At 52.8% G+C, this 26,842-nt stretch overlaps 4 protein-coding genes across 5 annotated transcripts in view; 1 reads left to right on the top strand and 3 right to left on the bottom strand.

Annotated features, from left to right (window-relative positions):
* IP6K1 (inositol hexakisphosphate kinase 1) overlaps positions 1-5,782 on the bottom strand; it is a 56,858-nt gene extending 51,076 nt beyond the window's left edge. For both annotated transcript variants that reach the window (XM_008571552.1, XM_008571553.1), the window contains exon 1: positions 5,663-5,782. The gene's annotated coding sequence lies outside the window, so the exon portion shown is untranslated. The remainder of the gene's footprint in view (positions 1-5,662) is intronic.
* Positions 5,783-7,817: 2,035 nt separating this feature from the next.
* Positions 7,818-15,086, bottom strand: CDHR4 (cadherin-related family member 4). Its single transcript, XM_008571551.1, has 19 exons — positions 14,890-15,086; positions 14,378-14,562; positions 14,091-14,253; positions 13,920-14,011; positions 13,314-13,424; positions 12,610-12,713; positions 12,307-12,443; positions 11,836-12,019; positions 11,587-11,740; positions 11,236-11,329; positions 10,769-10,972; positions 10,549-10,688; positions 10,152-10,302; positions 9,845-10,065; positions 9,462-9,604; positions 8,932-8,988; positions 8,743-8,830; positions 8,480-8,507; positions 7,818-7,964 (listed from the first exon to the last, which is right to left on the bottom strand). Exons 1-19 carry the CDS (start codon positions 14,936-14,938, stop codon positions 7,909-7,911), a joined length of 2,361 nt encoding a protein of 786 aa, XP_008569773.1. The 5' UTR covers positions 14,939-15,086; the 3' UTR covers positions 7,818-7,908.
* Positions 15,087-18,848: 3,762 nt separating this feature from the next.
* On the top strand, positions 18,849-20,626 carry FAM212A (family with sequence similarity 212, member A). Its single transcript, XM_008571550.1, has 2 exons — positions 18,849-19,030; positions 19,784-20,626. Exons 1-2 carry the CDS (start codon positions 18,980-18,982, stop codon positions 20,582-20,584), a joined length of 852 nt encoding a protein of 283 aa, XP_008569772.1. The 5' UTR covers positions 18,849-18,979; the 3' UTR covers positions 20,585-20,626.
* A 176-nt stretch (positions 20,627-20,802) lies between these two features.
* Positions 20,803-26,842, bottom strand: part of UBA7 (ubiquitin-like modifier activating enzyme 7) — a 9,465-nt gene continuing 3,425 nt past the window's right edge. Inside the window, exons 11-24 of the mRNA XM_008571549.1 lie at positions 26,620-26,700; positions 26,378-26,533; positions 26,126-26,291; positions 25,847-26,046; positions 25,684-25,748; positions 25,409-25,592; positions 25,261-25,335; positions 24,827-25,010; positions 24,137-24,219; positions 23,770-23,862; positions 23,486-23,677; positions 21,657-21,749; positions 21,481-21,581; positions 20,803-21,035 (exon numbers count right to left, since the gene is read on the bottom strand). Of these exons, the coding sequence (XP_008569771.1) occupies positions 20,906-21,035; positions 21,481-21,581; positions 21,657-21,749; positions 23,486-23,677; positions 23,770-23,862; positions 24,137-24,219; positions 24,827-25,010; positions 25,261-25,335; positions 25,409-25,592; positions 25,684-25,748; positions 25,847-26,046; positions 26,126-26,291; positions 26,378-26,533; positions 26,620-26,700 (1,803 nt within the window). The 3' untranslated portion in view covers positions 20,803-20,905. The remainder of the gene's footprint in view (positions 21,036-21,480; positions 21,582-21,656; positions 21,750-23,485; positions 23,678-23,769; positions 23,863-24,136; positions 24,220-24,826; positions 25,011-25,260; positions 25,336-25,408; positions 25,593-25,683; positions 25,749-25,846; positions 26,047-26,125; positions 26,292-26,377; positions 26,534-26,619; positions 26,701-26,842) is intronic.

The following is a 26,842-nucleotide window of genomic DNA, read 5'->3' as shown; positions in this document are numbered from 1 at the left end:
TAAATTTTACCAGGTAGGTGAACTTAAAAATACAGACTCCGTGGATAATGAGGATCAACTGTATATCATGATTCTACTTATATGAAACTCTGAAAAATGCAAATTTAATCTACAGCAACAGAAAGATCAGTGATTGTGCCCAGGGAAGCAGGCTTGAGTTGACTGGAAAAGGGAACATGAGAACCATCTATGACTGACTAAAATGTTTTGACTGAAGTGTTTATATAGACACAGACATCTGTCAAAACTCATTGAAGTATACTAACACTTGAAATGCACACGTATTATTGTATGGAAATTATGCCTCAATAAAGTTGAAAAATTTATTAAAAACAATAAGGCATAAAGGTCGACGATTAGATATTGGCAGGCCATTTCTGGTCTGCAAAGGGTTTTCTTTAACCAGTAAAATGGCTTACATTTTTAAAAATTCATTGCCAAATTTTAAAATCAGGAAATTTCACATTAAAATCCAAATTTCTGGTTTTCTAAAAAAAAAAAAAAAAACCACACAGGATCTGGTAACACAACTGGCTGGAACTCAGCAACACTGACCCTTTAGGTAGGGCTAGGCCTGTGCTTACTAATTCACCCTGGTCCCACCACTCCTTGCCCTTACATTTTGTTTCCTTCATTCACTGCCAATGAGTCCCTGAGGAGAATGCATCTTTTACCAACACAGATGTGTATAACATACTGCTGACTGCAAAAAGGCAAAAATTAGGATGTATAGCATAACCGCACTTTTGTAAAAGTCTGACAGGAAAAGAAGTCTGGTTATACACTAAAATACTAATAGTTTCAGTTCCCCGTACCAGCCACCCCCCCCCCCAGAAAAAACTAAAATACTAACAGTGAAGTTACTGATGAACCTTTATTCTTATTTCTTGTTTACTCATATATTACTTTTTTACTAGTGAATATACAGTGCTTATATAATAAGTTTTTAAATAACAGCTTTATTGAGATATAATTCACACGTAATACAATTCACCCATTAAAATATACAATTCAATGGTTTTTAGTATATTCACAGATACGTACAACCATCACAATTTTAGAACATTTTCATCACCTCAGAAAGAAATCCCATACCCTCTAGGCATCACTTCCCTATTCCCCCCAACTACACCCAATCCCTAAGCAACCACTAATTTACTTCCTGTCTCTATAGAACTGCATATTCTGGGTATTTCATATAAATGGAATCATATAAATGAGGACTTTTGCATCTGACTTCTTTCGCTTAACATGTTTTCAAGGACACTGTAGCATTATCAGTACTTCATTCCTTTTTATTGCAGAATAACGTTCTATTATATGTATAAACCACATTTTATTTATCTATTCATCAGTTGATGGACATTTGGGTGGATTCCCCCTTTGGTTGTTATGAATAATGCTGCTATAAACAGTCACATACAAGTTTTGTGTTTTCATTTCTCTTGGATAGATACCTAGGAGAGGTATGACTGGGTCACACGGTAACTCATTTACCATATGTTTAACCATTGAAGGAACTGCCAGACTGTTCTGCAAAGAGGCTGCACCATTTTACACTCCCATCAACAATGTATGAGGGCTCCAGTTTCTCCACATCCCCATCGACATCAATACTTGTCATTACCTGACGTTTTGATTATACAATAAGTTGTTTAATAATTGTTCATTTAATCATAATACATCCATATTTTTATGGACCTCAAGGTGCTCTTATTCACTGACATCAAATTTTAGACTTGAAAAGAGTCCAGTCCCAGACCTGCTTCCCTGGCCTGCTCTCCTTTTGTATAATGAGGGGACAGGAATAAATGAACTAAACCTACAAATAAAACTTTTACAGAAGAGATCAGAAGTGAATTACCTTAGCGTTCAACAAAACAAAGACCCTAACAGGGATCCAGCACTGAAGTGAACAGGAGTTCCCATCAAAACTCATTTGTAATGCCCCCTACATACTTTGAACCATAGCAGCAAACATGAGGTCTATCATCTTTCGAAAAATAACCAAGATGTCTTAGTTCTCACCCAGAATCCATTGCTCAAATCCTACTGTAGGAGAAATGAAAATGTGTATTTAAAATCAGTGCAAAGGTATAGATCCAGTGCCACAAACACATAAAATGACTGCTTACTTGCCCCAAGCCAGAGACAGAGTGTACTGTGCAGCCTTTCCCCAGCTCTGCTCATCATTGCTCCTTATAGTGTCAGGGCAGCACTGGGAGGGCGGCAGGCAGCAAATACTACCATTTACACCAGCCCAAGGCTGCAGTGAGACCAAGACAACTAAGAAAAGTGTCTAAGAATATTAGCACCCCGTGTTATGTTCACCTAACATGCTGACCAAGAGTCAAAACTGGTTTTTTTTTTTTGTCCTTTTTGAGACCAGCCTCACCGAGCTCAGCCAGTGAGTGCTGTGAGCGCACCGGTCATCCCTATATAGGATCCGAACCCGCGGCGGGAGCACTGCCACGCTTCCCAGCGCTGCACTCTCCCAAGTGCGCCACGGGCTCGGCCCCCAAACTGGTATTTTAGCCAGAAAGAAGGACGGCCACACACAGCCCCTTTTGAGATGCAGAATTACTTTCTGTTTTCAGGCCTTAGTTCTGTCCTTTGAGCAAGTTCTGCCTCTGTTCTGAGGCACTGAGGACGGGCCTGCCTCTGTAAGGCACTAGAGTTAATATGTGCAAGCACTTCAGACAGCGTAGGAGGTGGAGGTCCATGGCCAGCAAACACCCATTTCTTTTTTTTTTTTTAAAAGATGACCAGTAAGGGGATCTCAACCCTTGGCTTGGTGTTGTCAGCACCACGCTCAGCCAGTGAGCAAACCGGCCATCCCTATATAGGATCCGAACCCGTTGCCTTGGTGTTATCAGCACCGCACTCTACCGAGTGAGCCACGGGCCGGCCTCAAACACCCATTTCTACTTGCCCACTCCCTTCCATTTCCCTGTTTAATTACAGATGTTTCCAACTCAGACAAATTTAGTACATCTTTATAAACATTTGGTTCTCATCTACTACATGAAGGTACAAAAAGACACTAAAAGGTATAAAATACAATCCCTTTCAGAAAAGGGTTAGGTCATACCACAAGAAACAAAAAATTGTTCCTGAAAAAGCAAACACTTTTTTGTTTTTTATTTAAGGGCAATAATGCTACTACAGTTCAGAGGGAGTGGGGTTTTGGGGGTGTTTCATAAAGAAGGTAGGTGGGAACTGAGCTGGAAAAAAAGAGAAGTGAAACTGAAAGAAAAGAGCATCCCAAACAGGCAAAGATCAATGGATTCAGCTGGCAAGAGGACTTGTGTAGAGAAATAATACATATGGAATGTTTAGCAAACCATTTGGTTTGTGGGAATTAGGATAAATCCTGAGGAGGTGGGCTGGGGCCAACTGGGCAGCAGCACCTTGAATGGTATATTAGGACATCAGATCTCATCCCATAAGCCTGCTGTAGTTCTCAACATCTGTAGTGCAGTATCTCCATAGTCCATGAAGTATGTCTCTTGGCCATAACAGTTAAAAGCTAAGGGAATTATGCAAAGATAAAGTAATTAAAGTGGATGGAAGGTGTGTTATTATAACAATAGTCACACTCATTTGGGCCTAAAAATGCCCAATGCAGAAGTACTGCTATTAGCTATCTTTGGGTAATAACAATGTTGAATCAAGCATCATCCACTACTTATAAATATTCTTGAGGTAGTAAAAGCATTAAACAAAGGCAAATAAATGTTCTTGGATATTCTATGATTTCTTTGGGACAGTGGTTCTAATATAGGGTTAGAGCATGGATCGATTTAATGGACCCTTGAGCCCCTTTTGTATGCAAAAGTCAGTGTTGTGAATTTGACTAAAGACAGAGTTTGTCTTTCTACATCTCAAAGAGGTCCAATATCCAAAATAAGAGTTATTTTAACAGAAATCCGCAAGAATTCAACCCTGTGGTTGCCTTAACTTTCTTTCTTTCTTTTTTTTTTTAAAGAGTTATTTTAACAGAAATCCGCAAGAATTCAACCCTGTGGTTGCCTTAACTTTCTTTCTTTTTTTTTTTTTTAAAAAAAAAGATGACCGGTAAGGGGATCCTAACCCTTGACTTAGTGTTGTCAGCACCACGCTCTCCAAAGTGAGCAAACCGGCCATCCCTATATAGGGATCCGAACCCACGGTCTTGGTGTCATCGATACCACACTCTCCCAAGTCAGCCACGGGCTGGCCCCATGCCTTAACTTTCTAAAAGTAGCGTTAATCAAAGCCGGCGGGGGTGAAGACGGAGGTAGCTTGGGACAATTTTGAGAAGCTTCTGTTATTTTAGTATCTCCCTCCTCTCTTTTCAAGACTTCCCAAGAACTGGGCTTACCAAGATCAAAACTCAATAAGCATTCAAAAAATGGCCTCAAGGGAGGGCAATGAAATAACCAACTAAAGAGTACTCAACTTCTCCCTCTTCTCATAGGTATAATCTCATGCGAAAAACAATAAGCTGCCACCCTCCTATGATTTTAGCATCTACACTCCAAAAGGATCTCCTGACCAAGAAGCTAGTTTCTTTCAAAATTAGACATTTGGAGGTGAAAATACCCTACCAGAAGTGCACAAAGTATTGAAGCTTGACTTCTAAGTCATCTCATGCATGCATGCTGTATGATCACACACAAAATGCCTGTGCGGAGAAGCCAAGGGACCATAGGTAAAGAGAAATGTGTTTTGGAACCAGAACTCTCCCTAGACCGGCACACTCTGCCCGGGATCCCCAACCCTCCCACCCTCGCAGGAAAAGGGCCTGACTGTTTTCACTGACCAAGATACATTTAGTACTATTTAAGTTAATTTTGGCAGCTCAATACTATCCACAACAAAAACAAGTTTTTCGTTTCTTTTTCCCATTGTAACACACTCCTACATTTCCTTTGTCTCCTAATTAAACTGACGAAATATCTCTTTAGGAAGTAAAATTAATCGCGTCATCAACATAATACTTTCTCCTAAAGCAAAAAGAGGAAAACTTTGTCACACTCCGAAAAAATGATGGTCGAGAACCAAAGAAAATATGTTCCAAAATAAAATTCAGGTATTATGGACATTTAACCAGACCCTTCTAGAGAAAGCAAACGGTGAGCTCCAGGGAGCACGTGAGACTCCCAGCGGGTCTCAAAAGAAAGAGGTCATGCAGAGGGTCTTCGCCCTGCCGAAATTACAGGGCCGTGACCCGGCCTGCCTGTCTCGAGGGGGCTTTGGCCTGTTTCGTCTAGTCTTGATCTCAAGCTGTCTGAAAATCACTCAAAGGAGGGATATCTAAGAAAGATGTACATATATTTCCCACCCGGGAGCAACACGTCGCCCCAGAGAGCAGCAGGCTGGCACTGGACACACTTCAGTGCTCCGGGTCAGCGGAACCCAGGTCACAGAAGCTGGTTTCCCGCTAACCGGCCGGCCCGCCCTCGGGCATCAGACTCTCCGACCTCCACCCCTGCTGTCCCCCGGCCTCGGCGCCAGCATCTGAGAGGCTCGGCGGGCAGCCGGTCAGGAGGCTCGAGCGATGTTCCAGTGATGCTCGGCCAAAGCTCCGGACCCACGCGCGCCCCCTTCCAACCCGGTGCCCGCCGCTCCCTCACCGCGGGCGTCAGGCGGTTCTTTAGGCCCGGCTCCTGTCACTCACCGGCCCTGCCCGGACAGCGGGTGCCCACGGCTCCCCACGGGAGCTGGGCCCCCCGGGCCTCCAGGTTTCGGCCCGCCCCCTGGCAGGCAGCGCAGATGGCTGAGCCCCACAGCAGCGGCCCCACACCGGCCGCTCGGTCCAGCTCCGGGCACTGCCCACTGGGTACGGATCAACAACAAGATGGCGGCCAGCCGAGGGGGCGGGGGTCGGGCGTCATAGTAACCAGTACGGCAAAGAGCCCGCCCCCGACGGAGGCTATCCCCAATCAACAGCCTGTTGGCCCAACGCCCAGAGAAGCGCTTACCATTGACAGGTCAGGTCACCTGTCAGTCAGAGCCTCCCTCACGGCCAATGCCGAACGCCTGGGGCACGTGACTGTGACGGCACTGGTTGGCGCATGCGCGCCGTCCTTCGAGTCGCTGGTGGCGGAGATTCTGCTGGCTACTCAGACGCTGGAGCGCCCTTGGCTTCTATGAGCGTGCAGCACCCATGCGGAGCCGGCAGCGTCTTCTCATACAAGCGCGCACACTTAGGGAATGTCAGCGGGGTGCCATTTGCTTTTTTAGTCACCCACCCTGGAAAGGAGGGGATGTTGTCTCCGGTTCACTGGTGAGGAAACTGAGGCTCAGAGATGGGAAGCCAAGGTCAGTCTACTTCTGGAAGTGGAGGCGCTAGGTCTCACACCTCCTCCTACTGGCTCCAGAGCCTCTTCCCAGCGGCTTCCCCAATTTCGTCCATCAGTAGTCCCGAGGTGCAGCTGTCTGTGCTGCCCAGCAGCCCCTGGCCCATTGCCCATGCTTTCGGGCCTGGAGTTCAGTCCCCAGCACAAACCCTGTTACGCAGCGGCCCCTCCCTCTTCTCTGCTCTAGAGCCTCTTATCTTGAGTCTCTATAACTGCATCTTTTGCCCTGGACTGTCATAACCTGCCTTGCCTCACAGGCAGGCAAAGAGTCCCAGGAAGATGGTCTTTCCTTCTTCTCTATCCAGAGCACCTAACCCTGAGCACCTTTCAGGGTTAGGATACCAGATGTAGACACCCGGTCTGGGGCCATGCCCAAATGCCCCAACTACCTAACTGTGACTTTTGAACCCTAGCCTCTCTGAGCTTTGGTTGCCCCACCTGTAAAATGAGGATAAAAGCCTAGCTTCTCAAAGATGCAGATTTAATGAGCCCCTAGAGCAGGATAAGTACTCAGGAAAAATCTTCCTACAGCCACTTCCTGTAACTACGTGGTCCGAGGTTGCTGTCCCTGAGGCCTGGTCTAACACTCACTTTGGTGGGAATCCCAGACAGGGTGTTTTTCCCACAGAAGGCACTCAGCTTCTTCCTGGGCTTGGAATGCCATAACTGGGTCAGGAAGGGAGGTCCTCCAGTGCCCTGAGAGGATTCAGGCCCACAAACTTAACAGAGGAGGGAAGATTGAGATGACTTGGGGATACCACAGTAAGGCTAGCCTCCACCCAGACAGCAGGTCATCTTGGAGAGCTAGCAGTAGCCGGAGACCTGATGCCAGGCTGGGTGTGGGGAGGGACCCAGCATTGCCCCCGGCAAGACCTGCCTTCCTGCAGGTTGCTATAGTCCACCTATGGGAGCTCAGCTCAGCACAGGGAGAGTGGAGGGCAGAGGAACCAGAGGAAACAGATCAGGAAGAAATGGGAACACCCCTCTGAAGAGGGCTTCAATCAGTCCTTCCAGGGCCAGCTATGCCACAGATTCTCAAGTATATACCACCCCTCTTCCCAGTGCAAAACCTCCAGATCTTTCCCAAGGAAACCTCCATAAACACTTGGAAAACTGCTCTGAAGTCTGGTGAGACCCTCAAAAACCAACAGTGTTCTCTCAGTAGGAAAAGCAGGTGGCCTCTAGGGGAAAGGCTGACTGAAGTCCCCCTCAGTCACGGACAAGGATAACAACCTTTAATCTCTGCAGACTGTCAATCACTGTCAGAGCATCATACAATGCCTTCTTAAAAGAAAAATATAGGGTTTGATCCCTGTACCGGCAACTCACCAAAGGAAGAAAAAGAAAGAAAAACAACCTTACTGCTCCCTAGAGTGTGCCCACAAAGTAGTGCATTCTCCAAATGAGAACAAGGAAGCACAGATCTCAGAGCTTCTCCCACACATAGGTTACAAGGCTGGGACTTTTCTGTTTGTAATTTTGTTTATTATTGAATCAACTTGAAAAGACAACCCATGATCATGTGAAAAAGAAATTTGACACATAGTGAAGCAGCTGCTTGGCCTCAGAGCCAGCGGTGGGATCCTGTCCGTGTGTTGAACAGGTAGTCTCTGCCTGTACCTGAGAGAGAGAGGGCCCTGCTAGCCTCAGCAGAACTGCCTCCCTCCGCTAAGAGTAAGGATAGGCATTCCAAAACCCTCAGTGCGAACTCCTTTCTGATGGGATCTAACTTGTCCTCTTCCTCCCTTCTCAGGAAATTCTCTGAGGTCTGACTCAAATGCTCAGGAAGCCTCCTTGAGTCTCCAAAACTGGACACCAATTCTCCTGAGGCCAGTGCCAGATTACCCTGCCATAATTCACTGGTGACACTGGGGAAACTGGGGGCTTCTTCCCTTACCACCATCCCCTTCCCTCTGTGGACAGACCAGGTCTGGGTCATCTCCTGGCCCCACAGGTGTTTGGCTGAAGGTTGGCTAAAGGGTGAGTGGAGGTGAAAGCAAACCACATTCAGGGAAAAAGTAGATGGTGGATGTCTGGTGGTAGGAGGAGATACTGAGATGGAGTGAGGAGAGGAGGAGACACTGAGATGGGGTTAGAGCCCAGGCAGAGGCTAGTTTGAGAAGAGGGAGACTCACGGGAGTACTGTGCTCTGCCATCAAAATGCTGCTGAGGGGAAGAACAAGAGGATACAATGAGTTGAATCCTGCCCACAGGTGAGCAGATGGAGGCCTGCCCCTGGAGGGGCCAGGAGCCCACCTGCTTCCTCCATCCTGAGGGTGCTGGTGTGGGTCTCCCACAGGGGTAGCCATTCACAGGGAAGGGGGCAGGTTTGGCTGGGGCAGGGGACTACTCTGGAGTAGCCTCAGTGCCCACTACTCAGGATGGTGAGTTGACATACCAGGTTTATGATGCTGCTGGGGGCCTGGGACATCTCCATCCTTGGTGCCTCCATGAATCCCTCAATGGACCCCTCAGTTCTCTGTATGCTGGGGCAAAGTAAGAGCAGGAGTACAGGATAAAGCTGCAGGCCCCAGACTGAGTTTAAGAGATGGGCTCCCAGGCATAGAGGTATGCAAAGGAGACTGACCAGTTTAGCAGCAGAGCCTGGGCTGGTTTGCTTGGTGCCTGCAGCACCTTCGCTAACCTAAAATGCCAGGAGGAGGAACAGGGCAGCATGCTTGCTGGCTCCAGGAACCATTCACCTATCCCTTAATATTGGAGACAGCCAATGTCTTGTATGCAATGCCTTCAATGTTACCCACCCACCCTCTTACCCTCAGTCTGAGCAATACAGGAGCAAGGCAGGTTTCAAGTGGAAAGCAAGGGTAAGGAATAGGGGTAAATGCCCAATACAGAACAGACTGAGTTTCAAGCTGTGAGCTTCATCCACACCCACCTCATTCCAAGACTGGGTTTTGCTAAAGATGGAGACCTCTTCCTCCCAGTGTCTCTCTGACTAATCTGAAGGCCTCTGGTTGGAGGGAAGCCCTCCTCAATATCAGTTTGTCTGCCCATCACTTGGACATTGTCATTAAATCTTGGGTGAAGCCACCTATCACATCCAGTGTCCACAGGTGAGCTGGGGGGAGGCAGGGAGCACAGGCCTAGGAACCCTACCTGCAGAGGAGCCTGCTGAGGAGCCAGCCCAGAGCCAAGAGGAGAAGGGCACCAGTTGCTGTCAGCACCACCACAAACCAGGGCTCTGGCTGCCAGAAAGCCTCGGTATTTTTCATGAGCAGGGGTGGCATCATTGAGGGCACCTGAAATGGGGACCACAGCCTCACCACTGCCCTGCCAAGATGCCCTGACCATCCAGACTTGAAACCCCTCCATGGGTTTTCCATCTGCCCCACACCCCAGATTTGTTCTGTATTGCCAGGTTCTTTGCAGTCAACAGTTTCCTCTGGAATGCCATCCCCCATTGTTCCACCTGAAAAACTGGATCTCCTCACCCATCAAGGTCCGTTCTCCCCACCCCCCAAGGAAGGAACCCCCCTCACTGTCATTCTGTGGTTGCTGGTGGCCACCGTACTGGTGCTCCAGGGAAATAGATGCACAGTGATGGTGGCTGTGGTGCTGAGGTGGGGGATGGAGGGGCCTGCGTCGGCCACACGGATCAATAGCTCATAGGTACAGGGCGGCTCTGGCCAGGGGGGCCCCAACACAAAGTCATTGTGCACCAGGACAGCCCCTTGCAGGCTGAATCGGCTCCGGCTATTCCCTGAAAGCAGAGTGGCAGGAGGAGGGGACCACTGCCAGCCTTAGCCTGCCCCTCACCTATAACTTGGTGGCCCCCATGGCCCCCACCTCCCATGATGCTGTAGGAGAAGGCCAGGCGCTGTGGCTCCTGGGGGATCCAGCATGACACTTTTGTCACCTCTATGCTACGGCCCAGTGGAGTATAGATGGTGAGTTCCTGAAATGGGGGGTCACACTCAGGAGCATGGTCATTCACATCCTGCAGAAAAGCATCCAAGTTAGGAGTGGACGCAACTCACTCCCCAAACCTAGCTAGCCCCTCAGCTTCCTCCCACTACAGCCAGAGCATAGGAATCCGAAACAGGCTCCAAAGTTTTCCACAATGAGGCCCCACCCACTCCAGCCAACCAATGGAAGAAATGGGGCACAAAGTGGAAAAGCAGACTTCCAGAGGGCAATTCGAATTCATCTTTCAAGTCTTTTCAAGGCCTTGGGGATCAATTACCTCAACCTCAATGGTAATGGTACAAGAGCCTGAGCGGTGACAGGTGGGATCCTGGTCTTGGCTATGGTCAATCAGCAGGACAGTGAGCCTGTACAACCTCTGTTGCTCATAGTCCAAAGGCCCCAGGAGGTGAACCTTCCCTAGATGGGGTGGCCATAGCCTCAGCCTGCGGAGCCAACTCTGGCTCCACCCCTCCATACCAGCCCTAGGGAGGAAGTACCGCTGAGAGGGTCCACAGCAAAGGTGGCAGGTCCGCCAGGTATGTAGTACTTGATGCTGTTGTGTGGGTAATCCATATCCGTGCCCACCACAGAGCCCAGCAGAGTGTGTGGCCTTGCATCCTCCCGGACCCGGAACGTGAGTGGGGCACAGGCTGGGGAGAACTCATTGACAGGTGTCACCATAACCAGTACTGGCACCTCAGCTGGGGGAAATTTGGCAGTCAAGGAGCTGGCCTGGGGTGCCCAGCCCTGCTCTGGGGGGTCTGAGGAAGGAAATGGTCTGGAGAGGGAGGGCAATAGCTTTCCCCTGTTGAGGGTATAAGAGAGACACCCTAGGGGTCTGAAATGGAGAAAACCCCACCCTGCCCTACTGGTTTCTGAAGAAGAGACGGCCCTGTTCTGGGGATCGGAAGATGGAGACAGACAGCCCTTTCTTGAATGTCCAGGCCTGGGTATGGTCACTCACTGGTCATTTGGGGCTGACCACCATCAAGCACCAGGATGGAGGCTGCATGCTGGAAGCAGGCTCCAGGAGTGTCACAGTCCAGTGTGGCATTCACCTGGCCAGAGGGGCCAGAAAGTGAGGCCCAGCCAAGGCCTGTAAAGACCTTGAGCCCCACTGTGCTGCCTAAAGTCAGGCATCCACAGATAGCATACCTCTGTTTTCCAGACTGCAAAGCAGGTTGGCTCAACAACCATCCCCCCACCCCCACCCCCGCCCCCACAGTCTCAGCTCCCACAGACCCTTAGCCAATCCACCCCTTTATGCCCCAAGCAGTCTGCCGGTGGGTCTGGGAGCGGAGTGGGAACTGGGCACCTCAAGGGTCTTGTCGCGAAGGCGGAGGCTGGCAGAGCCAGGAGGGCTGTGGAACCACAGCTGGTAGTCGAGGGTGACGTCAGCAAAGTCCGTGTCAGCGCAAGTGAGAGTGTTCAGCACGGTGCCCATTGGCGCAGTCTCGGGTATTTGAGTCCTGGGAGTGTAAGACCAGCGGCAAAGCGGGAGTCTGGCCCAGCTGTGAGCCTCGGCTCTCTTCCAGCAGCCCAGGTAAGGTTCCCTTGTACTCACACCAGGAGTGCCGGGAGGCAGCGCGGGGGCCAGCGGTTGACGGACCGCACGTTCACTGTGAAATCGAGCTCAGCACTGGTCCACGGCTGAAGATGCTCGAAGGCCTTCACCTGCACCCTGGTGACTGCAGCGCCTATGGCGCGAGCCGCCTGCAAGGGCGCGGTGGTCCGGACGATTCCGTCGGCTAGTCCACGTGGAAAGGGGGGGCGTAAATGGAGATTTCACCCCGCCTCCAGCTCCGCCCTGCCCCCCCGGCTCAATCCTGCTTCCCCTGCCCACCCCCATCCGCTGGCGGAGGAAGCCGCCGAATCTAACCACTCCCACCGCCTTCTCCAAGGTCAGGGCACCAAACCTAACCTCTCGCCAGTAGCAGCCCAGGCCTCGTTTCTCAGGAGGGCGAGAAGATAGTAAGAGTCACCTCTGGACTAGCAGAGACATTCCGATAACCCCCCCCCTTCCCCCGCTGCTCACTGCGTCCGATGGAGAAGAGTGGGCTGGGCACCGGGGAGAGGATTTCGTAGCGCACGTCGAAGCCCCGGGCCCGGACCTGAACTACCTCGCTCCCAGGGACCCAGTTCTCAGGGATGGTGACGTTCTGGGCCTGCTTCCTGGACCAAAAGGAGGACACCGGCTCCTGCCCGCTCCCGCTCAACCCGGCGGGGTCTGCAGGCTCCTCCCCTAAAATTCCCCTCCTACGGGAGCTAGGATGCCTCAGCAATCCCACACCCTATCGCTACTCCTAATTCCACTGTTTCCATGGTAGGGGAGCCTTACAGGAAGGAGACCTGGCCAGAGGGAGTAGGCAAAACCTTCACCATCAGCATCCCATGGCAGTGATGGCCTTGTCCAAAGGACACTAAGATCTGCAGCTGGAAGACCTGCGGTGCACACAGAACGGGAAGAGAGTCATGGTGTGTGTCCACCTGTATGTCTGTGCCCAATCCTCCCTCAAATAGGCAGCCCTCTCAGGATCACCACAAGGAGCCCCAACATTCACTCCTCCCCATGACCTGCTGACAAGTGTTCCTTTGAGCCCCTATACCTTTGGGCCATAAGTTCTTCTATTTGGATGTAAACACCCAAGACAGAGTGATATTCACAATGTGAATTATCATCTTAGAGTTGCTAAGAGCCAGTCACTGAGAGGTGGAAGCTTTAAAGAGGGAACTCTAACCCCCTCCAGACTGCACTGGCCACTTTACTCAGAACTTTTTCTTAATGTGTGATTGCTCTAAACACTCTTCTTTTTATTAGAGGGCCTGTGAGCTCCCAGAGCCAGGAGCCCTCTTCTTTCTGGAACTCCAGAGCCCAGCATAGAACCAGGCCACAGTGAGAGGACAGCCAGCATAGGGCAGCAGGTGCAGGTCTGGGTGAGGCAGTATTAGTCAAGGAGGCCAAAGAGGCCAAGAACAAATAAATTTCCAGAGGTGATGGCTCTGCCCAATCCATGGATACCCCAGAATTTAGGTCATGTTCACCTTTTGAGCTTGGCCTTTGAGGCCCTGGGATGGTGCCCGCAGCCAACCCTGCTCATTGATGGAGAAAGGTCCAGGGAAATGTGGAGGGTCCTGGGCACTGATAATGTTCATCTGACAGAACAGAGATGTTAGGGGCCTTGTCCAGCCCTGAGTGCCCAAGCATCCCTGTAAACATCCTCCAACAGCCTAGCAGGTACCCACCTACACCCAGCTCTCTCATGCCCCACGACTGACCCTTACCCCATCCTGGGCTCCCTGATCTCCACCTGATCCTCAATCCTTTCTGCTTTTAAGCTACTTACTTTGTTTTTAAACTACATGTCTTTTTTAGATTACAAAAAGTAATAGACAATTGTGATGGAAGACTCAAAACACATAGGAGAACTTGAAGGAATTCAGCTCCTGAGATGTCTTTGTAGGAACAGCCATGGTCACTGGGGAATCGGCAGCCCTCAGAGGCTCTCTCCAAGAACATGCATCATGGAGAGGTTCAGCTGTGTACTGCAGGGTCCCTCTGCAGGCTTTGCCTGGCCAGGCAGGGACTGGGCTTTCTCTCCCCACTCCCCCCACCATCTTGTCACCCACTGCATTGTGTGCTAGGCTCACCTGGGCTCCCTGAAGTTCTAAGCCTGGGAGCAGCAGCGTGTATAGCCGGGCCCCAGGTGTGACTGTTTCCGGCACCTGAATGATTTCTCCAGCTGGCCAGAGGGAAGGTCAGGGAGGATCTGTTCAGAACATGCCTGCCGCCCACCACCTGCCTGCTGCCCATGGCCTCACCTGGACTGGCAAATCGACCAACACACTGGATATGGCCAGGGTCCCGCTGTACATCCACAGAGAGTGGTCCCTCCATTACACGGTTGCCACATGTGAACCGCAGCTGCAACTCATAGTGGTTCACTGCTAGGGCATCCAGACGAGCTGAGCTGCTCAAGGTCACCTGCAGTGGGTGGGCAGTGCCATGTGGATCCTATGCTCTTTGTCCTCCTACATCACCTCTGACTATGGGAATTTCAGGTCTGTCCTTGTGCCCCCACAGTCCCCAGGTGTTCCCATGATCCTACCTTACCCACATAGATCCCTTGCCACCTGGTCAGGCTGGGTGGGTTGAAGAAAGTGGTGGGTGGCTGCACATTGAGCAACTCAAGGGTGGGCGTGGAGGAGGAGCAATTGAAGGAGAAAGACTGAAGGATGGTGCCAGGGCCCTGGCTCTCAGAGACATTTATGAACCAGGGCAGGCTGTGGAGGTCTATGAGGAGCAGATGGTTCAGGCTGGAGGGCTCCCATGCTCATGGAACCACACATCTGAACATAGTTCTGCCCTTCTGCTACAAGGTATTGGCCACATTTGGGGCCAACCAGCCAAGCCCCTTCCTTGTCCCCCACATCTGACATTTCACAGATGGACAGGGAGAACTTGGTCAAGAGAGCAGCCAAAATTAGGAATAAAAGTCAGGAGTTTAGACCCTTACTCTTGCCTGGCTCTCCCCCAGCCCCTGCCTTCCACAGTAGCTTATCTGAAAAGGGTTGGGACTTCAAGGGAAAACTGGGGTTCCCCCACCCACAAGCTTCTCACCAGAGACAACCAGAGCAAAAAGGAGCACCATGAGCCCAAGCAGCACCATGATGGCCTGAAGATCCAGACAGCCCGAAGATCCACAAAGCCAGGCTATTTGTCAGGCACACCTCGTTACCAGGTCAGTTGCTCAAACACAGCTGGGCAGGCTGGCCTCCTGGGCCTCCCACATTCTAGCCCCGCCCATCCCTAGTGACCAAGTTCTAGTCCCCTGGCAGGCTTCCAGAGGTCTGGAAAATCCCATTTTCCATTCCCCCTAATGAATGCCCACAAACCTAAGGGGATATGAGGGGAGAAGGATAAAGCTTCAGATGGGGAAACTGCTCACATAGTCCTTGGAGACAGAGCAAGCACAGTTCCAAGGAAAACTGGGCCCAGGACCTGCTACCCCATGGAGTCTGAACTCCTGCTGCCCCCACCCCCCTCTATTAGAACATTATCTGCCTACAAAATCTGAAAACAACCATCAACAAAATCTCTCTAAAGTTGCCTATGTTCAACAAGGAAAAGAAATCTTTGGTGATCAGGCCAGCCTGTGGCTCACTTGGGAGAGTGTGGTGCTGATAACGTCACCTTCTTTTTTTTTTTTTTTCCTTTCTGTCTTTTTTCGTGACCGGCAATGGGTCGCAACTCTCAGTGTCGCGCCCGTACCGGACCAGGACCGGCAATGGGATCGCAACCCTCGGTGTTGCTCCCGCACCTCGCTCAGCCAGTGAGCGGGAGCCGGTCTGTATGTGGGATCCGAACCCTCGGCGGGAGCGCCGCCACGCTCCCAAGCGGCGCACTGTAGCAGTGTGCCACCGGGCCGGCCCTAACGTCACCTTCTTAAAAAAAAAAAATCTCTGGTGACAGAAATAAAAATAGTGGTTACCTTTGGGTATATCAGCTGGAAGAGGAACAAGGTGGCTTCCTGGAGTGGCTGGGAATGTCCTATATCTTGATCTATGTGGGAGTTGCACAAGTGTCTACAGATTTAACATTTATTGACCTGTATCTTTGAGACTTGTCCATTTGTTGTATTTATATTTTATGTCAATTGTTAAAAAGTTTTCTTAGGCTGGCCAGTTAGCTCGGTTGGTTGAAATGCAGTGTTATAACACCAAGGTCAAGGGTTTGGATCCCCATACCAGCCAGCCACCAAAAAAAAAAGTTTACCATTGAGTATGATATTTGCTGTAGGTTTTTTGAAAATATTCTTTATCTGAGTTAACTAAGTTCCCAGTTTGCCAAGATGCAACATCATAAATGGACACTGGGTTTTGTTGAATCCTGTTTCTCCATCTTTTGAGGTAATCATGTTTTTCCTCCTTTAATCTGCTAATGCCATTAATTATATTTATCAATTTCCTAATGTTAATTGAGACTTGTATTTATTGGTCATGAAGTATTATCTTTTCTATATGGTTAATTAATTCAGTTTGCTGATTATTTTGTTCAGTATTTTTGCATCTATATTTATCAGTGTGAATGTCCTATGATTTTCCCTTTCTTGTAAACTCCGTCTGGTTTTTACTAACAAAGTTAAACTACCCTCATAAGTTGACAAGTGTCTCTTTTTCTCCAGAAGATTTTACATACAACAGGAATTATCTATGCACTCAGCCTGTAAACCAATCGAGACCTGGTGGTTTAGTTTTGTGGTGGAAATGTTTAAAAATCAACAACAAATCTTAAGTAGTTCTAAGGCTATTCAAGGTCTTTCTTTTCTTGAGTCATTTTGATTGTTATATTTTTCTAGGAATTATCCATTTCATTTAAAATTTAAAATGTATTGGCATAAAGATGTTAATAATTTCTTCGTGTCTTTAATAGTTGTAATATTTATTTGTGCCTTCTCTTTTTTCTTTGACTAGTTTCACCAGGTTTCGGATCCCACATACAGACCGGCTCCCGCTCACTGGCTGAGCGAGGTGCGGGAGCAACACCGAGGGTTGTGATCCCGTTGCCGGTCCCCGGTCCGGTACGGGGGCAACACTGAGGGTTGTGCTCCACTGCCGGACACGGAAAAAGACAAAAACCAAAAAAAAAAAAAAAAAGTTTTCTTCACTTGCTCTCTCCAGTTCTTACCTTCTCACTCTCTTCTCTACCCTCTCCAGTCAGGCTTGTCCCTTTCCCCACAAAACTGCTGTTGTCAGGGTCCTCAATGAACTGCACATTGCTGAATCCAGTGGTTTGTTCTCCACTCTCATCTCCTCAGCAATGTTTGCTGCTTGCTCCCTTGCCTCCTAAGTCACCACACTTTCTCAGATTTCTTTCACCTCCCTGGCTGCTCCTGCTCAGCTCCTTTGTTTGTTCTGCTTCATCTCCTCTACCTCCACCCAGTGGAATGTTTCAAGGCACTCTGCCCATCTCTGTCTACACTCATTCCTGCCCCCACCCCCATCCAGGCCCATGGCCTTAGACACAAGCCTCTCACTTTACCTCCCAGATCCAAGGCTCCAGTGTTGATCTCTCTCCTGACCTCGAATCATACACCTAGCGCTGACCCTGCATTCCCTCTTGAATGTCTAAAAGGCATCACATATGATCATTTGATTTTCTTCCCCAAACCCACTCTTCTCTGGTCATTCCTGGATCTATTTATGGTAATTTCATATAACCAATTCGGGACAGAAATATAGGAGTCTGCTGCTTGATGCCTCTTTTCCCCAACCCACATCCATGCATCAGCAAGCAAGACTTGATTTTAGCTCCAAAACATACCTCCAAGTGACCCCCTTCTATGCATCTGCCCTGCCCAGACCCAGGCCCTCCCCTCTCTTGCCTGGATGAAGGCAGGAGCCTCTATTTATCACAGAGTCTTTCTCCCAAATCAACCATGATTATCTAAGCAGGATCCAGCCTAATCCATTCCCTGCTCCTCATTGCACCAAGAACAAAACCCATTTTCCTCTATAAAGCTGCTGGGAGCCTGGTTTTGCTGATCTCTTCACTCTCTCCACCACCACCACCAATTATAGACACCTTGGCCTCCTTTATGTTTGGCCCTGTTCAGCTCCTGTCCCTCAGGATCTTTACACTGGCTGATTGACTGTACTTACAATGCCCCTCTTCTGGACCTCTCCGTGATGGCTCATCCAAATTGCACCTGATGTCACCTCCTCTGAGAGTCTCCTCCCCCAAGGTGGCCAATCGCCCTCATTCTCCGCTATTTTTCTGTCTGCTGCTAAGTCTAGTCTGTCTCCAGTTAGACTTGAACCTAGCCTCCGATCATGGAGTGGCCTCAGAGGACAGGCTTTGACCATTCCGGCCAGAGAGCGTCGCCCTCTTCCAGCCTCCGCAACGACCCCGAGTCCGCACGTGATGCTTGGCAGAGCGGATGCGGTGGTGGCATGTAGCGCTGGACTCACGGCTAGCCACGCACTCCCCACTAGAGGGCGGTCCCGTCTAGCTCGGCCCAGTCGCCTGGCCTGGAGGCCGCAGGCTGGGCCTTGAATGAGGCCCCTCCCATGCGCTGCCGCGAGGTCCTGCGCTCCCTGAATCCCCAGGGACGCTGAACCCCACTCACATCACTTTCAGGGATTGTCGAGATCAGTCTCAGGAATGGGTCCAGTGGGTCAGGCCCTGAGTGGTCCACGGCATCGCCGGGTCCAAGTAGCAGGGGCTCTCTGCCTACACGTGGGCGCAGCATAGGGCCCCATGGGAGGGACCGCTCTTCCACCACGGGATAAACGGGGAAGCCGAGGCCACCGCGGAGAAGCGACCTGCCCTGCGTCACGCCGCAAACTCAGGGTCAGCTCAAACGCCCAGGGCGTCGGTGGTCCCCGGTCAGACCCCATCCGGCTTCCAGCTGCAGTCCTGCCTCTTCCTCCAGAGCCTTTGCCGAGTGGGAGGGGATGCCCAGGTCACCCATTCCCCCGGGCCCGAGGGGCGGGGCCTTTTCAGCCCGGCCCCGCCTCCACTGACTGCGGAGCCGGGGGCGGGGCGCTGCCGCCAGATGTTGGGGCGGCGGCGGGAGCTAAGGAGAGCGAGGAGACTGCGACCTAGGAGGGTGAGGGCGCCGCCCGCCCGCCAGCTCGATCCTCTCTGTGCGGCTCCCGCCGGAGTTCAAGGAAGAACTGGCAGGCCTGGCGGGGGCTCCGGCACGGACATGCACAGCGCTCGGCTTGACAGCTTCCTGAGCCAGCTCCGCTGTGAACTGGTGAGGCTAGGGAGCGGGTGTAGTTCGTGAAGACATGCGTGGGGTGCCCGGCTGCTGTCCGACCGGAACAACAAACGGGTTCAGGGTCGTCCCGAGTGCCCACCCGAAGCGGGATGGGGGCGGGGCAGCTCAGCGTGGATGGCCCAGATGGCCCACGTCGGGTTTCAGAAGGTTGGGAAGTGGGATGGGCATCAGGTAACAGCCGCCCAGCTGGCCGTGCTGCTTGGACGGCGGGGGAGGAAAGAAGTTGGAGGGGAGCTTATTTTGGGGCAGGGGATGGCAGGGAACTAAAGAGGTGCTGGAGTTTCTGTGGACGCCCCCTACTTCAGGCTGGCCTGTACCTTCTTCCTCTACTGCTTTCCTCACAAGCATTATGTCTCTCTGAAAGACACTTTAGGCTTTGGGGAGCTGAATCCCCCAAGAGGCACGGGATGCCCCCCCAGCCCTGGGCAGGACATACTTCCCAATGCAGGCCCGCAACCCTGTCGGCCCGCCCGCCCTGGTGGCGGGTGCTGACTTGCCCGGCCCTGCATGCCGCAGCCTGCCGGACTGCCACCACGTCGGTGGATGGGAGCCACACGAGCTTCGTGTGCCAGCGCCCCCATGCCAGCCTTATGCTCACTATTGGCCTTGCTGCCCAGGCCAGCAGGCCTATTAAGCCCTCCTGGACCCTCTGTTCTCAGGGCTTGCCTGGCCAGGCAGGCACAGGTGACAGGTGATACCCCTCCCATTTCTGCCCTCTCTTCCCCTCAGCTATGTAGCCGGGACACAGGCTCACCACCGATGCCTGGCCCCCTGAAGCCACCCCCTAAAACTGGCCCAGGTGTGCAGCCCAGTCACCAGCTCAGGGCCTCAGATGCCTTGGAAGAGGACTCAGTCTGCTGTGTGGAGGAGGAGGAGGAAGAAGAAGCTGTGGTGACAGAAGACAGGGGTGCAGCCTTGGGCGGCCCCAGGGAGCATGGCTTGGACTGGGACTCTGGCTTCTCGGAGGTGTCAGGCAGCACATGGCGAGAGGAAGAGCTGCCTGTACTCCAGCACCTAACACCCCCAGCACAGCCCCCTCATAGCCAATGCCTCTGGATGAGTGGCCTTGCCCTGCCCAGTAGGGCCCCTGGAGCCAGTGCACTACCTGCCCACCGTCCACGGCCCAAGTCCACCCCAGACGCCTGCTTGGAGCACTGGCAGGGACTGGAAGCAGAGGACTGGACGGCAGCCCTGCTGAACAGGGGTCGCAGTCGGCAGCCCCTAGTGCTGGGGGACAACTGCTTTGCTGACTTGGTGCACAACTGGATGGAGCTGCCAGAGGCAGTGGGGGAAGGGGCCGATGGAGATGGGCTCCGTGCCCGTGCTCGGCCCCCACAGTTCCTGCTTGGCCTCTCGGAGCAGCTGCGACGCCGGCTGGCCAGGGCGCGGCGGGCAGCTATGGCGGGAAAACGGCTATCATGCCCGCCTCGCCCAGAACCCGAGCTGCCTGCGGACGTTTCACGCTTTGCAGCCCTCATGAGCTGCCGCAGCCGCCAGCCCATCATCTGCAATGATGTCAGCTACCTCTGACCCTGCCCTCCAGCCTGGGACAATAAAGGCCTTTTTCTAGACTGTTCTGTCTCCATACCCCTGAGGCTCCAGGAGGCAGCTCCAGCCCTGTGAGGCAGAGCCCAGGCAGGCAAATCTAAAGAGCCTTTTCTCTCCCTGCAAGGGTCCTTGTCATGCCCATGTCACACCCATGTGCTTTACTTACTGCCCCATGTTCTATCATCAATCCTCTTCATTCATGCTTTCCTTTAACAAGCCTTTATTGAGTGCCTTCTGTGTGCTCAAGATGCAGGGTTCAGGATGCAGGGCTCAGTAGAGCCAGGTGCTGGGACGACTGTCTTGTCACAGCTCATAGTGCAGAGGTGGGAAGGCAGTGTCCTCCTTCTCACCCTCACAGCTCAGCTCCAGTACCAGCACCCGCAGCCCAGGCTCAGGCACCCGGCCTGTCACCTGCTGAACCAGTTCTGTCACCCTGTCGGTGGGGGAAAGTTAGGAGAGACTGGGTAGGGGAGCAGTGGCAGGCAGAGGGCAACCTGGCATGGACTAAAGGGTGCTGATGGGCCATCAGGAGCCCAAGCCAGGAGCAAAAGCAGCTCAAGACAGGAAACATCTGAAACTATTTTAGTAGCGGCTAGTGGGATGGGCAGGAGGCAGGAAGCCATGGGTCCCTTGGGAGTGGGCTATGAAAGGGGGGCTGCATGGTGTGTGGGGGAGCCAGTGGGGCTGGCTAAGCAGGAAGCTCCTGAAGGCCCCTCCTCAGGCCCTCAGCCCTTTCCCCACCCCCAGCCCATTTGCTGGCTCCATTTGGTAAAAGAATGCTTCAGGAAGGTGTGAAGGGCCCAGAATGGGGTTGAGAAGAGAAAAGGCTGTGTGTCCCCCATCCCCAACCTCCAGGGACGAGCCAGATGTGGGCTCACCTGAGGGGCAGGTGCTGGGCCTGCCTTTCAGGTGACCATCCTGCTGAATAGAGCAGGGCTGGGCCATGCAGCAGCATCCTCACCCTCAACCCATATTGCTCCTAGAGAGAGACAGGTCAGATGCCAGCTGCGCCAGGCTGGGCTGGGTCTGGGGACAGGGTAGGGACAGAACACACCTGGAGATGGGCCAGCAGTGACTCCAGGGTCCTCTCAGGCTGCCCAGCGTGCACCTTCAGGCGGTCCCAACAGGTCCACTTCAGGTGATGAAACTGGGGGTTAGGGGGATGGGGAAGAGTGAGAGATTGTTCATACATACCCCCCTATCCCAGTTACTAGCAGCCTTTCCTAGGGAAGGAGCTGGGCTAGAGGCAGGAAGCAGGAGTCAGGAGGGTGGGGGGTGGAAGGCGGGATGTGGGCCCAGAGTCTCAGCCCCCTCCCTGCCCATGCTGGGGCCAGCACAGGAAATGGGGCTATGGGGCCCATACAGGGAAACAGACAATCCGTCACACAGGCCAGTTGTGTTGGGGGGGTGGGGGGAAGAGGGGGTGGTGCTTGCTGAGGAAGCTGGAGCAGGACCGCTGTAGTCTCTGATAAAGCTACTTGTTCCTCAAATGCAAGGCTGGAAGCTAGATGGGGGGAGCACATCCTGTCCCCTCTGTCCTGCACCACCAGGGCCTTGGACTGACTATTCATGGGTGCACAGAGGCAAAGGATATGGTGACCACCAGAGCCCCACAGGCCCAGAGACCCCAGCAGAGATACAGTCAATAAAGGCTGCCTCTTCTTGTCTCCTCTTCTCTATTTCAAGAGTCCTGGGGTTCTGGGGCCTAGAGCTCAGGAAGAAAGGGCAGCAGGCAGCCAGAGGCCAGGACAAGGGGGCCTTGCCAGCCCACCAGAAAACACACTGGGGGGGCCTGCCCCTTGGCTGGTAGTGCCGAGGCTGTGGGTTCGGATCCTATATAGGGGTGGCCGGTGCACTCACTGGCTGAGCGTGGTGCAGACCACACTGTGCCGAGGGTGGCGATGATCCTCTTACCAGTCAAAAAAAGAAAAGAAAACACACTGGGGTCAAGCTGAGATTAGGCTAGAGGCAAGATGGGTGTTCTTCTCTCTCCCCCTCCACTCTAGGGACAAAGACAGCCTGTGTGCTGGTTAGAGATTGGGCGCCTCACAAAGGGGCTCTGTGTGCTGTGTCTGAGGGACCCCAGAGATGTTCAGAAAAAGCCCAGTGCTGGCCTATGACTTCTGCCCCCTCCCTTGGTGAGAACATTCCCTCCAGCCTCTCTTCTCTGACCCTAGGAAATGCCAACTCCTGCAGAGTCTGGGCACATGGCTGGAGGCATTCACAGCCCTGCACTCACAAGAACACCTGCATGTGCACCCACATGCACATCCATGCACACCGACATCGAGGAAAAGCCCTGCACTCACATCTGGTACACAGATGTACAAGTTTGCTCCCTCCAGGTCCACACGCCAGGGATGTCCAGACCCCCAGTGCATTCACACCTGTGACATGAATGCACACACCCTCCCCCGCAGGGCTGCTGACCCCACACCCTTGATGGTGAGCCTGGTGCTCTTTAACTCAGCTTGGAGGCTGCAGGCAGTTGAGGGGGGGAGTGGCATTCCATGCAGGGGGAAGCTAGACTTTTTGTGGGGCTGGGGCCCTAGTTCTTCCCTTCCCCCACCTCTCCCTCAGGGGTACTCCTGAGAAGGAGGGGGCTGTGGGGGATGTCTGGCTCCACTAATGAGTTAAAGCTGCAGCTACCCCAGACCCTGGGCTGTGAAGGGTTGGGGGGTGGGGATGGCTGATGGCTGCTTCCTGTGTCTGACAGGTCCCAGCCTGGCTTCATAGAAGGAAGGAGGCTGGAGGGAGTATTGAGGACTCCCCCACAGTCTGGGTTCCAGTGAGAGTCCACAACTAGAATGGGACCTGTTTGACTGGGTAGGTGCAGGGAAAATCCAAGCCTAGTAGGGGTAGGGTGGGGCGTAATGGGCTCACCGTTTGGATGTCTGGGGCAAAAGGCACCCAGCGGCTGAGGAGGTTTGCAGCCAGGTTCAGATAGCTGTGGCGAAAGGCACTCAGGGCCTGTGGCCCCTCCACCACCTTATACAGCTCTAGGCCCAACAGGCCTGCCACTGCTGCTGTTGTGGTGGCAATGGCTGGAATAATCTGGCCCACGATTTGCTTGCTCTGCCGAGGATAGGAGATTTGGTCTGGGCCCACGGTGTAGGGCTAGGGTTTGGCCCCCACCTTCAGGCCTAAGACCCAAGGGGCAGGGTTACCTGGGCATGGGTGACTGATGGGATCCCATAGTTCTGAGATCGTAGGCTAGCTGCTGCAGCCACAAAGTCCATATGGAAGTTGTAGTTGTCATCCTGTGAGGCCCAAGTCATAGTAGTATTAACACTGCAGCAGTGACCCTCATCATAGCCAACTGTGTGCCACTGCACAGGTCTTCACACAATTCTGCAGAGTGGGTGCTGAACATCTCCCCATTTATCAGATCATGAGGCTAAGGCTCAGGGAGAGTGAGCTGCTCCCATGACCCAGCTGGCAGAATTCAGGCCAAGGGGCTCCAAAGCCACCCTCTATTCTGACCTTCCCCACAACCTCCCCAGCCTGACTCCTCGCTCCCACTTGGGCTCCCACCTTCTCAAACACAAGAGGCTTCAGGGGATGGCCCATGCTCCAGACTTCCAGGGCTTTGTGCAGTTCCTTCAACTTCTCAGTGTCTGTCAGGGGAAGCGGGTATTGGGACAATTCTAAGCCCCTGTCTTCTGCACTCTTCTGGAGCCTGGTGCCTATTCTTGGTCTCTGCCAAGCCTATCACTTACTGCTCCTTGGTCAAATCAAGGAGTCCCCTTGATTAATGCTGGAATCTCCTCCCTAGCAGTCCCAGTCTTTGTGTGTGTGTGTGTGTGTGTGTGTGTGTGTGTACACGTGAAGGAGTCCCCTTGATTAATGCTGGAATCTCCTCCCTAGCAGTCCCAGTCTTTGTGTGTGTGAGTGTGTGTGTGTGTGTGTGTGTGTGTGTGTGTACACGCATGCCTGTATGACTCTGCTGTAGCTAGGCACTCCTCAAGGCCCAGTGGATTTTATTTTATTTTTTTGTTGTTGAGGATCTTCCAAGAGAACTGGGATATGGGATAGACAGCAGGGAGAGGGCCTACTGAGGGACCAGAGGGATAGGCCTAAACCTAGAGAGAAGCAAGGCCAGAGAGCCTGACAGGTAGTGAGATGGCTGTAGGTCCCCCAGCCCCACCTTCCTTCTGCAGCACAGGCTGAGGACAGGGTCAGGCTTTGAGGGTCAGGCATGGGGGCCAGGACCAGGGGTCTTACCAAACTCAGCAGAAGCAGAAGCCAGCTCTAGGTTCTGAGCAAATATAGGGGCCAAGTTCTGGGAGTCAGGCTGTAGCAGCAACTTCAGGAGTTCTCTGAGTGCAGTCCGGTCCTTTGAACCAGGCAGCCCATGCATCTGGGCATACAGGTTAGCAGCCGCCAGCACATAGAGGAGATGTGTGTCCTACAGCCAGACCGAAAGCAGGAGTGGATGCATGGTTGTAAATGAGCATGTGTGGGTGCATGGGGTAGAGGGGGCACTTCCCATTTGTGGACCTGTTTAAATGCCTGCCTCTACCTCACATGTAGACATCCTCATGTGCTCAAACATGGCTCTCTCTCTCAGCATCTGTGCATCTCTGCAGGATGCAGAGGTGCCTACCTCTGCTCTGAGGGGCCACATCTCCTTGGGGCTCCCAGGGGACACCACTCACTTGACTGGGGTCAAATTCCAGGGGCTGGGGACACTGTTTGGGACCCGACCAGAAGGGAGTTCCATCCTCAAGAACCTAGGGAAATAGAGGATGCTGGGCTCAGACTGGTCCCCCTAAGCCTTCAGCCTCCCAACCCCTAGCTACCCACTTTATCAGGTGGGAAGTGCCTAAGCAGCTGTATGATGCCATAATGGAAGCACCGTTGCCAGTGGCCAAGGGCCCACACCACACAGTCTTGCCAGGTCTGTGGGCGCACTCTCAGGATGCCCAGCACCGGCTGCAGTAAGGTCAGTATCTGTGGCCCATCCATGTCTGCCAGGGAAGTGCGGGCCCTGTGGAGCGAGAAGAACGTTTGAGGCTGAGCCCTGCTGACTCTGGTAGTTGGAGCCCTGGGCTCCCATTCCCCTCTGTTGGTGGCCTTACTGTTGGTAGCGGTTGATGGTTTGTGCAGACAGTCTGAAGAGTCCCTCAAACTCATCTCGAGCCCACTGTAGGAGAGGGAGGGACAATGAGGTGTCAGGTGGGGAACAGGTCTGTAGCTGAGAGCTGAGTTGGGTTGGGTAGGGATCTCCAGGGTGCTTCCCACCTGCAGGGTGTGCTTGACTGTGCTGGGGAAGTGCCGCACTGTGCAGAGAGGGGCATCCTCAGATGCTGCAGCTGAGGTAGGAGCTCTATAGGGCTCAGTCACATGTGGAATGAACACTGAAGCACTGCCCTTGATGCCTTTTGTGCCTGCCTCCAGGAGTGGCTTCAGATAGTGGGTGCAGCGAGCAGCCACATAGCGCCCTGGCAAGGGGGCAAAGGGTCAGAAGTGGGACTGGCAAAGTCTTGGACAAGGGGCTGAGCTCCAAGGCCGAGCACTCACGAGCCTGGAAACTGTCCAGTGCAGCAGCCACACCATCCAAATGGGAGAAGAAGTCGTCCCCATAGATGTGCTCTGTGCTGGGATCCAGTGGGTGGGTGAGTGGGGTCACCTGTAAGTCTGGGTTCAGAGCCTGAGCAGCTTTTGCAGCCACCTCTGCCTTGGGTTTCTGAGAAGACAGAAAGATGTTGGGTGAGGGGGCGTTATGGGAAGACAGTCTGGGACACTGGGGTGCGTGGAGGGGCCAGCACTCACACCAATATCCTGGGGCCTGAAGAGGAACTGACGGCTGAGGTTGGAGTGCTCTATGTGGTCCATGTCAGCAACCGTCACACCCCCGCTGCCCCCGGCCCCCAGGCCCACTAGGGCAAAGCATTTGAGCAGCTCACAGCCGATGGCACCAGCACCCACCTGCTGGCAGGAGCAGTCTTAGCCAGAAGGCCTTTGGGAGGGTCAGGCCCTCCTAAAGGCACTCCCAACCTCACCCCACAGCTCACCAGGAGGTAGTGCTGGAGGCTCACTTTCTCCTGAAAACGAGCCCCAAACACTGCAATTTGCCCATCGTAGCGGCAGCCTCTCTACGGAACACAGACGAGTCAGTGATGGCTGCTGGCCTGTGCTGCATCTCCTTCTTACACTGAGTTTTCTTTTTTTTTTTTTCCTTTTTGTCTTTTTCCATGTCCGGCAACGGATCGCAACCCTCAGTGTCGCCCCCGCTCC

This window comes from Galeopterus variegatus, unplaced genomic scaffold (genome assembly GCF_000696425.1).
Source record: "Galeopterus variegatus unplaced genomic scaffold, G_variegatus-3.0.2 Scaffold701, whole genome shotgun sequence".
Taxonomy (NCBI): Eukaryota; Metazoa; Chordata; class Mammalia; order Dermoptera; family Cynocephalidae; genus Galeopterus; species Galeopterus variegatus.
The sequence above is the reverse complement of the archived record's forward strand: the minus strand, read 5'-3'. Positions and strand labels throughout refer to the sequence as shown.